Raw genomic sequence first — 17,220 nt, 5'->3', positions numbered from 1 at the left:
CTTAGTAGCCTACATGTCTTTGGAAGTTAATGGAACATAGGCTCCTAACTGCCTACGTCAATTTTGAAAATGAGACAGGCTCCAAAATCACTGAGGCACTGTTGAAAATTTTAGCCTCTCTAATATGGCCTACAACATGGGTTATCAGTCTGGGAGTTGCGACTCCCCAGGGAAGGTCACAAATGGGTCATGGACACCCTCCCTTTCTTTCTGATTAGATTGAAGAAGTTCCCCAAAACTGTTGGAAGGAGAGTGTCAAAAATATTTTTTCTGGTATGATGGGGTCACGGTATGGAAAAGGTTGGGAACAACCACCCTACAAACATTCTTGTTCTTAACCAAGAGCACAAAACTAAAGATCCCTCTGGAGCATCATGATGCATCTCAGAGCCTCTGGGGAGCCTGTTTCTGTACTTCCCTTAAAACTGCATGGACTCCCCTCTGCAACCAGAAATCTCTGCTAGCTGGTGCTGAGGGAACAAGGTCATGGCTCCACCTGGTTACTCGGTTCTGTTGCAGGGACTAGCACCAGAAGTAGTACTAGCACCTTAAGTGCAAGAACTCCCTTTGTGCCCGGGCCCTGTGTGAGGTTCGGGGAACAAAGAGAAGAGGCTCCTGTGCCCTCTCACCTAAGGGCAGGGCACAATCTGGCCCCATGGCAAATAACTCCACAGTCATCTCATTCTCCTCTCCAGAGTCTCTTTTCCCATCCAACTCCCTTTTGCGTCCTCTGGTATGTATAACAATTACTCACATCTATTCTGTTCAATCACCATGAGTTACAACCACCACCAGCTCTGGAAATCTCTTATCTTTCTGGTGCATTCAAACTCTGTGCAGCATTGTATGTGCTCTAATCTACACCTTCAGACCAAGCCAATGGCAGATTCCTGTATGATAGTTAATAATTATTAAATGTTTGCAGTGTTGTAGCCGTACTGGTCCTGAAGAAAAGCTGTGGAGCTTGAAAGCTTGTCCTTTTCAGCAACAGAAGTTGGTCCAAGAAAAAATATTACCTCACCCACCTTTCTCTCTAGTAATTATTAAAGGCATTTTAAAAAAAGCCATAGTTAATCTTCTTTGCAATCAGTAGTGATCAGAACACCTATTCTGTTACACTGGGATTTGCCTTTGAGGAATTTCATCTTCCCCTGGCAGTTCTGAGAGTTAAATGGAAACTGACCCATTTTCCTATTTTCCTGCATGTTTAGACTCATAGCTTTGCTATTAATATGACATACAAAAATAATCTCCAGGAGAGATTTTGCTGTTTGAAGTTGTATCATTTTAATGAGTTTGGCTCCAGATGTCCTCAACGAGGCTGCATAATGTCGTCATTACTAATATGCTCCTAAAAAAGGCTCTTTCATTCTACCTGGGAAGAAAGAACTGGGAATTTGGTTTGATTTAGTTTCACTTGTCTGGAAGGACATAGGGGTTACTGTAGGTCTTGCTTAATTTCTCTAAATATTCCAAAAACACAGTATAAGAGTATTATTCTTTGGGACATCTCCCGGGAGAGCATAGCAAAAGTTTTAGCACAACATTTGGATAAGTGCTGGAGAAAAACTGGTTTAAAAGGCACATTGTTATATAACTTGTGATTTTGTCTGAAATTAGCTCAGTACTAGTCTTTGGTTGTCTTCTAAAAAAAAAAAAACAACAGACATTTCACCCACTTCTTACCACAGAATGATATTTTGAGCCTACCATGATACAGGCAAGATACCTAAGGACAGCAAAACTTTGGCAAGAACTCCTGGTTCTTTCTTCATAGTCCCTACTCACAAAGAACAAGCATAGCATGAACTCCCCTCAGCTTTCAGGAATAGGTTTGAAAGATGTGGTGGACACCAGAGGCATATAAATTATCCATTAATAGACTGCACCTATATATAATCTGAGCTATGGCATCTTATTATAGACATCTTTAAGAAAAATAATTTAGAACAGGTAATTCTTTGTATTCGTGCCTCTGCAATAGTACGCCTGTAGGGAAATTGGTAGGCAACATAGAAAGAGATTTAAATTCCTACATCTAAACAAGAGCAAATCACTACATTTTGTTTTCAAAACCTCTTACATAGAATTAAAAAAATCACATGGGAAGCTGCTGTCATGACAATCTGATGATGTAGATTAGGACTCAGAAGCCTGCATTCCGCTCCCAAACCCGTGCTTCACAGGATACAAGTAACAGTCACTGACTTCCATGATAATGAGGCACATGAACTGTAACTCACATATGAGTGCATGCAAGGGACAGATGACTTTCAAAATGGTTATTAGGTAAGTCTCTTATGTAAACAGTGGTCACTTTTTCAGTGAACCAGAAATGTTGTTTTACTTTTTCAAAATCACATTACAATAGCTTTGACAGCTGCTTGCCTTTTTTATGCTTTCACACAGAAACAACATTGCCTGGCTCCTAAAGTATGTCATGGGAGGAAAGATGTTCATATAGATAAGCCACAGGACAGAAAGGCAAATGATCTGGGTTTTAGTCCTAACTCTTCCACAGACTTCCTGTGACCTTAAGCACGTCACTAACATGTTCCTCTGTGCCTCAGTTTATCCATCTTTAAAATGGGGACAATTAAGGATACCATTTAGTCATGGAGTTCAAGGAAGTCACAGATTCCGTGACTTTACTGGACCTCCATGACTTCACTTCGGCGGCAGGAGTGAAGCCAGGGCTGTGCGTCCTGGACCTGCAGCTTCAGCCAGTGCCAAGGCTGTGCACCCCCACTACAGCTGTGGCAAGAGCCAGGGAAGTGCGCCGCTGCTCCAGTCTCACGGCTTCAGCCAGGCCATCTGTCCCCACCCCGCAACTTCAGCTGGGACTGTGTGCCTCCACCCCCAGCTTCTGCCAGGGCCAGGGCTGTGCACTCCTGCCTCATGGCTGCATCTGGAGCTGGGGCTATGTAGGCCCTTCCTGCCCCCTGCAGCTCCAGCTGGGGCCAGAGCCACTGCTGTGTGCCCCTGCCCCTTGGCTGAAGCTGGGACTGTGTGTTTCCCTGTGCCTGTGGTGGGGGCTGGAGATGGGGCTGTGTGTCCTCCCCTCCCTTCCCCCGTGTTGGTGGGACTGGGGCATGCCATGGGGCTCCAACTATTATTCCTCCTTCCCCCTCAACCCTCTCTCCCCCCGTTATTGTTAGTAAAAGTCTCAGACAAGTCACGGCTCCCATGAATTTTAGTTTCTTGCCTGCGACTTTTACTAAAAATAACAGTGACGAAATCTTAACTTTAGTGATAATACTATCTGCTTCAATGGGATATTGTGAGGGTGAAATGGTGCCACAGAACTGCTAAGCATTAGTGTTATCACTGTCAAATTGGTCCTTCTGCTGAGAAGCATCAGTCCAATGACAGTTCCCACTGAGAGAGAGACTTCAGCATCTTTCCTAGACGTGGAGATACAGAAACTGTGACGAATACTGGTAAACTACGCAGCATACTTTTTAACATGATAGTCTTCTTTAGTAAAAATATAACTTTCTGTGCCATTGTCACTAATCAATGAAGTTGTCCCTCAAAGGACAAAACATCTCAACTCGATCCTCAGTTGATGTAAAGTTTCAGAGCTCCACTGAAGTTAATGGGATGATTCTGATTTACATGGTTGAGGATCCCACTTGTGTTATGTATTATGATACTACTTGTGTCTTGATTTTGACTGTGTACATATCCATTCTAAAGCAATGTTTGGTCACTTCTCACTTACCAATCAAAAGAAAACCTCATTTGGGGCTGAGACCAGGAATAAAAATTCCAGATCCAAATGACGTTTTCATGGCTGAGAAAGTGAAAAGTAACTGAGACTTGGTTTAGATTGGAAATTCCCGCTCAGGCGTCTCTAGACTTTTGCTGTAATGATGTTCAGCAGCGAAAAAGCACAGCTTTCTGGCACTAACATTTCTCAGCCATTAGTTTTCAAACCATCTTCATGTGGTAGCCCTGATATGTACACAGGGACTCTGTGACTGCAGAGCAGGGTTAGGATTGTTGCTAAATGCTCTGTACGGTCTGTGCCATGACCCCCATGGTACGCTAGCTGCATCACAGAATTCCAGCCTGAGTCATCTCACAGGGCTCAGCTGGACCAGGAGGCATAGTGGAGATACATAGTGAACAAAACTGCCACGGCAAATCTAAGAGGGATGTTTATTCTAAGGACCATTCAGCATCTTGAAAACAAAGAATTTGTATTCCACCCCTTTCCTCCCCCGCACGTTTGTGCCAAGACGGGCATCCCACATCAGGCAAATGAATAGCAAGTCTGTTTCAGCAGCTGTGCTCTCCTACTCAGAGGAAGCATCAGAAAGTCCCTAGGACTGCAGAGTCCCGAGCTACTGTGCAGTCTACAGAGGGCTGAGGAAGAGACCTAACACCATCAAAAGGATGGCATCAGAAGGGGAAATCATCAACCTTCAAGTGAGTCGATCTTGCAGAATTACTAGGGGGGGAGGTGGGAGGGCAAAGGGAGGCAATGTTAATTCCTCTCACTCATTTCTCGGTTTTGAAAACTCTTTCCTGAATTTTTCAGCTCCCTTTGGAGAGAAGCTGATTTCAGGATTCTCTTCACACTCTGCCAATGAAAGGTCTTATTAGGTCCTTATTGTGAAAGAGATAGCGGGGCTTCAGGATCTTACTAGAGAGAACTATTTTTGTGGAGAGAGTGAAACACCGGAGGTGGTTAGCATCCAGGTCTGAGAGTGAGGCAGTGTGAATTTTATTAGCTGTAAGAGTTTAAGCTGTTCCCCTCCCCACAAAGCCCTTCTGTGTTAGGCAGAAAGTGCTCCCAGTCTAGAGAGGAAGAAAAGAAATACATACAGCAAACACTGCGAGAGAGCATGAGCCAGGCTTTCTTATGTGGGGTTAATAGAGAAACAAAACTTATTGATAAAGTTCCTTCAGTCCTATGTGTTTCCTGTCTCAGGTGTTTGCTTTTTAAGGAAAGTGTTTCTTTGGACTCTTAGGACAGGGCAACTGCCCAAGGGTTTGGAAAGAAGTTATTAGAGATGGATTGAAATCAAAACCTCAGATCAGAAACATTTGCCAAATTTGGGAAAGTTCAGAGTCAGATATGCACCTTGCAGCTGGCCCCTTCTCTAGAACTACTCCAAACATAGCCCTCACCTCCCAGATTTGGGGAAGTTCGAACCAGTATTCAAACTTTGCAGTTGGCCTCCATCTTTATAGTGGCCTTAACCAAATTCTTAGACCTGAACACAGCAAAACCTTGGGGAATTTCAGATCCGGGTCCAAATCTCTAGAGACTATAATGCAAAGAATTGGGCCTGTTATGGAAATCATCAGTGCAGTAATGAAAAGGATTCATTCCCACTATCCCAGAACTTGATAAGAGGAAATGGCAGAACAAAGAAAGTGAATGACTGGGGCAATGGCCTGATGCAGGCAGATTCACAGAGTCACTTCAGCAGAGGAATGAGATGCAGGGCAAACTCTTAAAGGGCTGGAATGGCTGTCCTGAGATATGACAGAAAAATCAGAGCATTATCCAAAGGTAGCTTTGGCAACTGGTGAAGCTGGATGCTGCTAGGGGTGACTCTCTATGAGCAGGAAAGAGAAGGGATGATCTTTCCCAAAGCAAGCAAGAAACTGAAAGAGTGAATGTGGAGAGTTCTATCAACAAGGAACAATTGTAAAGGGAACAGGGGAAGATATATAAACTAAAGACAAGCCAAAACCCTTGCATATGAACCTTCCATACTTTGGAAAAGTTCAGATTTGTAGCTTTTTGTGCATGAACCCAGCCTCCATAACAGGACAAAATAATGCCAAATACTCCTGAGAGTCAGAAAAAGTTTGGCTCTGGAGATGAGTTAAGCCAGGTTCCCAACCTTTTTGGCTCAAGGGCCAAAGATATCATTTTTACAACCCTGAAGGGCCACCAGTCTCAGCCACCAGGCCCCCTTCCCACTGCAACCAGATGGAAGGAGTTCAGAGAGGAGGCTGCCTCCTTGCTGATTTCCCATCTCCCTGATTGCAGCAGAGAAACCGCACGTGTCCTGTAGCCCCGTGCACTCCACCTGGGTCTCTAGGCAGTGGCTCCCTTTTGCAGCCAGGGGGATGGAGGATCAGTGCTCTCCTCCCTCTGGCTCCAGCAGGGATCCCAGCACCTATGGACTCAGGTGGAGCACTTTGCCCTGCTCCCTGCTACAGCCAGGGGGAGGGGAGCACTGATCTCCCATCCCTTTGGCTGCAGCAAGAAGCCTGCACTGGTCTTTTAGCCCTGCAGAAACATGCTCCGCCTAGGTCCTTAGGCAGCGGCTCCCTTCTGCAGCCAGCTGGAGGGAAGCCATGAGCCACTTTTGGCCCCCAGGCCACAGGTTGGGAACCACTGGGTTAAGCGTTAAGGGTAGCCTCAGTCAAAGGGATAGTGTGAGCAACTAAAGAGAGAGATTGTTTGAATTTCAAAACTAAAATTAACTTGTTTTTTTCTAAACCAGACAAGTACAGGATATCATCTGCTGCTCTGCAAAATCCCACAAGACAGAGTGTTTTCCTGAGATTCTCCTAATGGCATCTCAAGGGATTTTTCTAAACCAGAGTTTACAAAACTTAGGCAAACATTCTAAGTATTCATAGGTTCCTACATACTTGTCACCAGGAAATCTCTTAGATGATATTGGCAAAGGAAAGAAAGAGCACTATGGATTATATACGTGAGGGAAGTAGAGGGTCCTTGGAGGACCAGAGTATAAAACAGCCTTAAAAGCAGAGCAAAGGAAGCAGTAGATGAAAGAGAAAAAAAGAGGAGTGAGGAAAATATAGCGAATATGCTCTTTAATTAAAGGCACTTTTGAAAGTATCCCTTGGTTCTCTGTGCTGGCTAATGAAGTACAGGTGCCCACCCTGAAATCCGACAGCTACAGTGCTGGAGGCCCCTGCTGATATAAGCACTGCACACTCTGGGGCAGTCCCACAGCTGCTGCATGAATTCTTTATCTGAAAGAGCTACTGTATGCTCTTACAGCAACAGCCAGGAATTCTAACTTACTTTTATATTGCTTTGATTTGGTTTTATTTTGTAGGCATTCTGTGCCCAAATGGCTGCTTACTGCCAACTAAGATTTTTATATGACTTCCCATTTAGAGGCTTTTCATTTGAGAAGAAAATTCAAAATGTATGATCCTTTAGCCTGCTATGGAGGAGAGTTAAAGGAGGCATTTAAGATTATGAAGGGTCTAGTGAGAACTGATCTGTCTCCTCTTTTTTTAGGCTGTCCCATAACACGAGAACAAGAGCTCACTAGATGAAGTTAACAGAACAAACAAAAATAAATACTTCTTCTCCCAGCATGTAGTCAGCCTGTGGAATTCACTGTGTCCTGGATCAGATCAGAGAGTCAAATATTGTAGCTGGCTCTAAACAGGGGACAGGCTAATTTTATAACCAATAACAACATTCAGAGTTATGCAAGCTAAAAGAGGCACTTTCAAATCCACTACTTCAGCTAATGGTGTACGGGCATCAGGGAGATTGGCCCTTCTGCCTCTAAACAACACTGTATAATTGATCAGGTACATTCAAAAGGATACCTTCCACCTGTCCTAATGCAGGAGCTATATCTGCTTTCCAAACTGCAAAGTATCTAACATTTTCTTACTCTCTTCCTCCCCAAAACCCCAAAGTCCAGTGCACTTCTATAGAGTTTATATTTCAACTCCCACTTCTAGGGACATGTACAAAATATCAAACTGCACACAGACATTGTCAAAATGAAAATGCTTCATATCAAGCTGGAACTCAACTCCTCCCATCCAGCAAAAACCACCTGAGTAAACAGATAAAACTTTAACCTGAGTTAAAAGGTGTGTCTATATTTTTCACCCCAAACATCTCTATTTATGGCCTTCAGATGTTGCCAATAATGGCAGCTTCATTTTTCTCTATAAAGCATCTGGTATTGGCTGTTGACAGGAAATCAGAGTAGGTGGATCAGTGTTCTGATCCGGTTTGGTAAATTCTAATTTGAGATAACTGGGACCTGAAACAGGATTTTGAATGTCAACATAAATAAAACAAAACCCACCCCCAGACATCCCATTCTTCCTCAAAATTGGTGTCTGATACCATGGTGATAGGTGCATTAGAAATTAAGAGATTGGTCAAATGATTAGATTGGAGTTAGTTGAATACTGCAAGATAACATCCATGAATTTATGCTACAATTCTGATTTTTCATGGTTGTCACCTTAATATTGGCTATTCGTAAGTACCTGTGTGAATGGGCTTGGGTTCAACGAGATACTCTCAGAATGAATGTTATTCATATTCCTATGTGAACAAAGATATTTGAAGATGAGTATCCTTTGTTCAATTCTATCAGTTTTTTAGATTGCTGTTCTGCTTTAAAAGTTTCAGTCATCCAATGAAGGGGACAGAAATGATACCTTGCAATGGGGTGATTGATCACACACTATAAGTAACAAAGAATGAACAGAGGAAGTTAACAGTTTGAGAACACCCCATAGGCTGAAATTTCCTTGCATAAATTATTCAGTGATTACTTGTGAATATCAAGTACATTTGCAGAAATCAGGATGGGTTTATAAACAATTTGTAACCAGAGAAAAAGGTTAAATTCATTCCATAATTTATTCCCAACTGGTAGTTTGACCAGATCTAGATTAAATAGACTTTAGACAGGCAGATTAATAGAATTTGCATGACTTTAATGAGTGGCTATCAACTTGACAAGCTGGGACTTTTCTAAACCACTCACAAAATGAATAGAAAGTCCCATGTAAACCATAAATTCTCTCTCCCACATCCCACTTTCAGACTGTGCCTGATTATGGAATGTAGTGGGTTTATTCACAACTAGATGAGACTTTTGTGTATCTTGTTTTTGTGGCTTTAAGTTTTACCCTCAGGCAGCATCGTGATTACAAGTTCTTTGTCTGGGTACATACTTGTCTGCTTCTGCAGCAATAGCCAATTTGTGCTTTCTAGTGCTGTAGAGACCTTTACCCTCATCCAACAATTTCTAAGAAATGTGACAATCTGATGTTATAGTCCAAGCAGTGTTCCTGTCCCAGAGGGCTTCTTCAGTAATATTATTCAGGCACCGGGCAGTATTCATAATACTGTACTTTAATAATGACACTCTGCAGTCATACAGATCTTTCATATAAAGATCCCAAGTGCTTTACAAACAGTAAGTAAGCCTCATAATATTCTTGGAAGGTAGGAAAGGATTACTGCTGTTTTTCAGATGAAGAAACTCTGTCACATAGAGGTTAAGTGACTTATCTAACTGGGTGAGGTAGTAATTCAGTGGCAGAGACAGGAACAGAGCCCAAGAGATCTCCCCTGCCCCCAACCTCTAACTACTAAATATCACTAACTCAGACTGTGTGAGTTAGAAATAAGAATGGATTGCTTACAACAAAAAGTGTTAGGGTGGGATGGGAGGAGTGTAAAGGGTTAAGGAGAAAATTCACTGTGAAAACAAAGCTCTTCTAATGTAGCCAACAAACCAGGGACGTGAAATCTGATATCAGATTGGGAAAAGGGAAAGGCCTTATGTCTGTTCCCCAAGTCACAGGGACCTGTGATTCTGCATAGCACTATCCAGGCTGTTCTCTCGGCTGTCTGTCACACTTATGCTAGAAGACTTGGAGATGTGGTGCTAGCACATCACTGCGGAGAATGGGATTTTTTACAGCAGTACTAATTTGATCTTTGCTCTCCAATCATGCTGTGATATTTCTCCTCACTCCTATAAATGCCTCCTGCTCCCCCTCCATTCCTCTCCGTTGGTTGGACAGCAACTTTACTTAGAGTATGTCTACACTGCAGAGTGAAGTCGATTTATTTTAAATTGACTGTCAGCCACTGAATTTTAGAAGTTGCAGGAGCATGATCATTCCACACTCCTTGCGCCGGGCTCTTGCATCCCTGCTCATCGCGCTTGGGTCGACATTCAAAGCAGTGCACCATGGGTAGCTATCCCACAGTGCAACTAGTCACAAAGGCTTTTGGGAAGCTTGTCGTCCTCCCATGATGCAACATTCCCTCCCTCTCCTTTCTTGTCCCAAACAAACTACATATGCTTTTTCATGCCGTTTTTCTATGCCGCATGCATGCCATTGCTAGAGAGACATGGCTCAGCTCTGCACTATCATTGTGAGCATTACAAATACCTCAAGGCTTATCCTGCAGTATTTTCAAAGGCAAGAGAGGAGCTGCAGCATGGAAAATAGCGATGTTACTGAGGCTTCCCTGCTACAAGCCATAGAACGGAACAATTCCTGTTTGCTGCAGGCTCTCACGATCATCTTCAGTCTGTGGCATGCCAGTTCTGGTCCCAGAAAACAAGCACAGATTGTTGGGATTGCATCGTTATGAAGGTGTGGGATGTCGAGCAATGGTTGCAGAATTTTCGTATGTGAAAGGCCATTTTCTTTGAACTTTCCGTGGAGCTGACTCCAGCCCTGAAGCGCTTGAATCCTCACTTGAGACCAGCTCTGACAGTGGAGAAGTGAGTGGCCTTCACTCTGTGGAAGCTGGCAACCCCAGACTGCTAGTGGTCAGTTGGGAATCAATTCAGAGTTGGTAAATCCACCAGGGGAGCTGCTGTGATGCAAGTGTGCAGGGCCATCAATAGGCTTCTGCTAAGAAGGGTAGTGACTTTGGGAAATGTGCAGGACATAGTGGGATGGGTTTGCCACAGTGGGATTCCCAAACTGTGGGGGGGCCATAGATGGCATGCATATCCCTATCCGAGCACCTGGCCACCTTGCCACAGAGTACATAAACCGAAAGGGATACTTCTCAATGGTGTTGCAGGCCCTTGTGGATCACAGGGGACATTTCACCGACATCAACGTGGGAAAGGTGCATGACGCACGCCTCTTTAGGGTCTTGGGTCTGTTCAATAAGATGCAGTCAGGCACTTTCTTCACTGACCAAAAAATAAACATTGGGGATGTGGAAATGCCAATAGTGATCCTGAGGGATCCTGCCTACCCCTTGCTCCCTTGACTAATGAAGTCCTACACCGGCACCTGAACAGCGAGAAAGAGCGTTTCAATAACAAGCTCAGCAAGTGCAGAATTGTGGTGGAATGCGCATTTGGCCATTTAAAAGCCAGATGGAGAGGTCTGCTTACTAGGCTTGACATCAGTGAAAAGAACATCCCATCGGTTATATCTGCGTGCTGTGTGCTCCATAATTTGTGTGAAACGAAGGGGGAAAAATTCCCCCAGGGTTGGGCCATGGAAGCCGATAGGCTGGCTGCAAATTTTGAATAGTGAGATTCCAGCGCTACTCTTAGAGCCAACCGTGGAGCGCTTTGGCTTCGGGTAGCATTGAAAAACCAGTTTTTCAATGAACTGCATTAATGTTTGTCTGTGCTGTGCCCTTATTTCCCATCCCCCACCCTTGCTCCAGTGGTCCCCTCCCCTCACCCAAATGATGAATAAAGACAGATGTTTTTTAATGCTACAAAGTTTTATTTGTGACCCATTTTAATGGGGGGGAAAGGAGGATAACTTAACATTGTAGTGTGTCATTGTGCAAGCAACAGAACCCTTCCCCCTCCCCCAAACACACTTTCTCTCTCTACAGTACACCATTAGATCTGGGCTCCCACACAGGCTGCCCAGTCCTCCTCTGAGTGGATCACTATGCAGCAGAGAATCTGCCCCTCTATGTCCTGACATTGCATGGAAATGATAATGCTTACCCCAATACATCTTTAGCTAGGTGCCAATGCAGCAACATTGTCTTCTTGTTCTGTGATTATAACACTTCGCCCATGCTAAGCCAAAGTGTTCTGACATTATACTTACAGACTCATAGACTTTAAGGTCAGATGGGAGCATCACGATCACCTAATCTGACCTCCTGCACACTGCAGGACACAGAACCTCATCCATCCACTCCTGTAACAGATCCTTAATCTCTGGCTGAGTTATTGAAGTCCTCAAATCATGGTTTAAAGACTTCAAGTTACAGAGAATCCACTATTTACACTAGTTTAAGCTTGCAAGTGATCCATGCCCCATGCTGCCGTGGAAGGCAAAAAACCCCCAGGGTGTCTGCTAATCTGACACAGGGGAAAATTCCTTCCTGAACCCAAATGTGGCTATCAGTTAGATCCTGAACATGTGGGCAAGACCCACCAGGCAGATATCTGGGAAAGAATTCTCTGTAGTAACTCAGAGTCCTCTCCATCTAGTGTCCCATTACTGGCCATTGGAGATATTTGCTAATTGCAGTTGCCAGTGGTCCACATGCCATTGTAGGCAGTCTCATCATTCCATCCCCCCTATAAATTTATCAAGCTTAGTCTTGAAGCCATTTAGGATTTTTGCCCCTACTGCTCCCCTTGGAAGGCTGTTCCAGAACTTCACTCCTCTGATGGTTAGAAAACGTCACCTAATTTCAAGCCTAAACTTGTTGATGGCTAGTTTATAGCCATTTGTTCTCATGTCCACACTGGTGCTTAACTAAAATAACTCTTCTCCCTCCCTGGTATTTACCCCTTTGATGTATTTATAGACAGCAATCATATCTCCCCTCAGCCTTTGTTTGGTTAGGCTAAACAAGCCAAGCTCTTTGAGTCTCCTCTCATAAAATAGATTTTCCATTCCTCAGATCATTTCATCTCCCATACTTGGATGGCAGATCCTCAAGGATACCTAGCTGCAGGAGGAAGTAGTGTTTAATGATTCAGTAGGTGGGACTTTTGTTCATTTGTGGGCATTATAGATTCCATAGCGTTCTTTGGAAGAGATACTGGGCCAGATCCTCAGCTGGTGTAAATCATCACAGCCCTACTGAAATCAATGGAGTTTTGCTAATTGACATGACTTAAGGATCTGGCTCAGTGTTTTTCCCCTGATATCCTCGCCAAAGTGCAACAGGGATAATAATGTTCTCCTTACCTAAACTGCCTCTGCTGTTCCTGCTGGAAACAGACTCTTGACTCATGTCCTTATCTGTTGTATAACGGTACTGTGTGCTGTTAAAAAACCACTCCACTTAAACCTAGTGGTGAATGCCATGATTCCTGTGTCGAGTTAGAAGTTTAGTTTATAAAAGTACTTTGTGACAAGAGTTCTACTGTACATGAATATAAGATGTTATGGTTACTCTGCGTTGCCAAGCAACCGGTTAAATAATCCATGGCCTCCCTTGTGCATAAGATTAGCATAACTCCTGCTACTACTGAGACCATTATTAGAGGAGGAAAAAGTCAATGACTCAACATAAACGATATAGTGAACTTTCCCTCCATTGCCCGTAAAAGTCACTTGCTATGCTGTAAATTATTGAAGTGAGAGGAAACTGATCCTGAAGATTCTTAAACTCAAGCCATTCTGGTCATGAATTCTGACTCTTGACCTGCCTGACTGGAGGACTGAGCAGGTATAGCTGTTGCATAAGCAGCGTCCCTCTCTGAGCAGTGGAAAGGGCTAGTGATGAGCAAACCTCGCAAGGTTTAGATAAAGATCAAAACATTCTATCTATGCAGGTTTCCAAGAGGTAACCTAGCTCTCAGAGTGCCTTCAGTACCAAATCCATCCCCAGGGTAACTCTGCTGAAGTCAATGGAGTTACATCAGGGATCAATTTAATCCCTTAAGTCTGAAATTCATGTGATAACAGGCTCTCTCAGGAGATCATGGATGCCTTCTTAGAACACCCTTCTTTATGGTTATTAAATATTTATATTTCTGTACTGCCTAGAGACTTCAGCCAGATCAGGGCCTCATCAGGAATGGAACTGTACAAATATATAATACATGTACACTAAGCTAGGGCGAGTGGTAGATACCCTGGAAGGTAGGGATAGGCTACAGAGTAACCTAGACAAATTGGAGGATGGGGCCAAAAGAAATCTGATGCGGTTCAACAAAGACAAGTGCAGAGTCCTCCACTTAGGACGGAAGAATCCCATGCACAGCTACAGACTGGGAACTGACGAGCTAGGCAGCAGTTCTGCAGAAAAGGACATGGGAGTTACAGTGGATAAGAAGCTGGATATAAGTCAGCAGTGTGCCCTGGTTGCCAAGAAGGCTAATAGCATATTGGGCTGCATTAGTAGGATCATTGCTAGCAGATTGAGGGAAGTGATTATTCCCCTCTATTCGGCATTGGTGAGGCCGCATTTGGAGTAGTGTGTTCAGTTCTGGGCCCTCCACTACCAAAAAGGATGTGGACAGGTTGGAGAGAGCCCAGCGGAGGGCAACAAAAATGATTAGGGGGCTGGAGCACAAGACTTATGAGGAGAGGCTGAGGGAACTAGGCTTGTTTAGTCTGCAAAAGAGAAGAATGAGGGGGGGATTTGATAGCAGCCTTTAACTACCTGAAAGAGGGTTCCAGGAAGGATGGAGCTAGGCCAGAGGTGGCCAACCAGTCAGAGACGAAGTGCCCAAAAATAGCTATAGATACTGCAAAGAGCCACATTTACCTTACCCTCCGCTGATCTGTCAATTTCAGCGGTAGCTTGTCAATTTCACATTTGAAAGTAAAAACTTTTTGGCGCCCCATACAATGCGCGGAGCCACATTTGATAGAACACAGAACCGCATGCGGCTTGCGAGAGCCGCATTTGTATGAGCAAAGAGCTGCATGCGGCTCGCAAGCTGTGGGTTGGCCACCCCTGAGCTAGGCTGTTCTCAATGGTAGTAGATGACAGAACAAGGAGCAATGGTCTCAAATTGCAGTGGGGGAGGTCTCGGTTGGATACTAGGAAAAAGTTTTTCACTAGGAGGGTGGTGAAGCACTGGAATGGGTTACCTAGGGAGGTGGTAGAATCTCCATCTTTAGAGGTTTTTAAGCTGCGGCTTGACAAAGCCCTGGCTGGGATGATTTAGCTGAGGTTAGTCCTGCTTTGAGCAGGGGGTTGGACTAGATGACCTCCTGAGGTCCCTTCCAACTCTTATATTCTATGATTCTATGTGCCTAGGTTAGACCACCTGAAAATGCCAAGGTCAGGGCAGGCTGCAAAAGGAGAGCAGATTCTCTCAACACTGGTGGGTGACACTGAAGTCAGACTCCCCAACCAGCCACAAACCATGCTTCACATTCCCTACACTGGTTATCAAGAAGCTACAACAAAATATACACAGCCCCCTTTACCGCATTTCAGTCTCTGGCTTCCCATCAGCAACTAGGTCCAGTAAAGAGATCAGTTTTTTAAAACTCTATGCTCTTTATCAAAAAGGTTCTCCTGATCCGCAAAGAGTCAGCCACAGTACCAAATCATTATAAGTTTGGATCTTACCCAAAATACCACACTGCCAGTCAATCCTTTAGTAATAAAACTAAACGTTCATTATAAAAGGAAAGAAAAAAAACTATAAGAGAAATGTTAAATGATTAATGCAATCGGATACATCCAAATGATTTGGAAGTACATATATACCAGGTTTTCATTTGAATTGTGGAGTTTTCAGGCTTGTATTGTCCCTCTGGTGTACATCCAGTACCTGGATGGGTCTCAGTCCTTTCTTTCACAACTTCAGTTATAGATGAGTTGATCCAGAGGTAGGGAACCAGGCATGAAGACTGAAGACTAAAGACTGAAGACAATATGGATATGGTTGGTGCAACTGCCTTTTACGTCCCTTGGCCTTTGCCATGCTGCTTGTGGAAATTTACAGAAATGAGATGAAGTCCAGGGTCACATGAGTAAGTCCTGGTGACTCATCAGGTGTAGCCCCGGCTTCTCTCCCTGGGCCCATTGTACCCGTGAGTTTCCTTCTTGGGCCATTAAGCAGGCTAGTGCTGCAACCATCCTGTCTGGGGTGTCTCCCAGAAACACAGCACAAGTTGAAATACAGATACATCCAACATATCCATAACTCCCAATGCAAATATGACACATGCACATAAACAGTATCATCATACTTAGCAAATCATAACCTTTCTAACAGCACCTGACAGGGCCTCTCTCATATGAATTATTGAGCTTTTGAAATATTGATGTTAAATAATATCCTAAATGGTCCCCCTAATCCAGACAGTGTCACAACATGCTCCAAAGAGTTTATGTAATCCCTCTGGGCAATGACCAATGCTAGATCCCTTGTCAACTCTAACCAATATGGGGCACAAGATGACAAGCTAGGACAGAAGTTTAGTCAGTCCCTGTTTTACATTATTAGACCCATGAGTCCAATCCTGCTCCCACTATGTTTGTACAGCTCTGAGCTCACAGCCAGCGCTCATTATATAAAAATACTATCAACATCTGCTTCCATTCAGAGATAGAAATGTTCTAGGAACAGGCTTTTTCACTGTCTCTCAAATCTTCCTATCCCAGCCAGAATCCTGAAGTGAACAAAACCTTTTCTGAACATTTCAGAACCACGGCAAAGAGTTTGTTCAATTCTGGAACTAGAAATGGGTGAAGGTTCTGGGAGTTTATTGTATAATAATCTGGAGTAGTTCACCCACCCCTAAAGAGGACAAAGGTGAGTCATCACAATGTCAGGGGGATTCCAGCAATGGCTCATATCCAATTCTGCAACATTTCCCAAGGTGAGGAAAAGCAGTGCTTGTGGGATGTAGTGGCACAGGGTGTTGAAACAAAATCAGCCAATGGGATGAATGAGATGGAAATACATGATTTTTTTTTTTGTCAGCAGTACTCCTGTAGTGAGGGGGATGCTGAAATGTTTGGAGGCATGTAAGGTGAAGAGTCAGAGAGAGCTTGGGGAATGAAAGCCTTTTAAGAATAAAAGTATATGTTTTTGTTCATCTGCTGTTAAAACTCAGTGGAGGAGGCGGCAGTGGAGGGGATCAAAAAGCTTGAGGTTACCCTATCAAACAGCAGGTACGTGGAAAGAAAGATGAGACGCTCTGTGGCTGAAGAGGAGACAAACCCATGTGGTTCCCAGGAAAAGGAATGGGGATGCTGAGGACTTTTGCATTGAGTGACACCATTTTCATGTAGAAAGAGGCCGTGAGTCAGCACAGCTGCACCAAGACCATGAATGAGGGGCAGCTTAGAAAAACAAGGTCAGCTGACAGGCAGAGTAAATACACACGGGGACAAAAACACCCCCTCCTTCCTGTGCCCTTCCCTCCAGCCCATCCTGGTTTGTTTGGCAGCTTTTGTAGGTCAGTGGCCTTTGGTTTTTTTATTGTTTAGTTTAGAGACTCCACCTCAGCACACAGTAAACGGGAGGCAGTCCAAAGCCACCAGGGAGCTCCCCTCCCTCAGAAGGGCAG

At 44.0% G+C, this 17,220-nt stretch overlaps 1 protein-coding gene across 1 annotated transcript in view; it reads left to right on the top strand.

The window, feature by feature from the left end:
- The first annotated feature begins 4,238 nt into the window (after positions 1 to 4,238).
- NINJ2 (ninjurin 2) overlaps positions 4,239 to 17,220 on the top strand; it is a 63,172-nt gene continuing 50,190 nt past the window's right edge. The window contains exon 1 of the mRNA XM_067536191.1: positions 4,239 to 4,434. Coding sequence (XP_067392292.1) covers positions 4,402 to 4,434 — 33 coding nt within the window. The 5' untranslated portion in view covers positions 4,239 to 4,401. The remainder of the gene's footprint in view (positions 4,435 to 17,220) is intronic.

The sequence above is a fragment of the Emydura macquarii genome, unplaced genomic scaffold (genome assembly GCF_026122565.2).
Source record: "Emydura macquarii macquarii isolate MOO-44397 ecotype Brisbane River unplaced genomic scaffold, CSIRO-AGI_Emac_v2 contig_3530, whole genome shotgun sequence".
Taxonomy (NCBI): Eukaryota; Metazoa; Chordata; order Testudines; family Chelidae; genus Emydura; species Emydura macquarii.
Note: the sequence above shows the minus strand (reverse complement) of the source record. Positions and strands in the feature narration are given on the sequence as shown.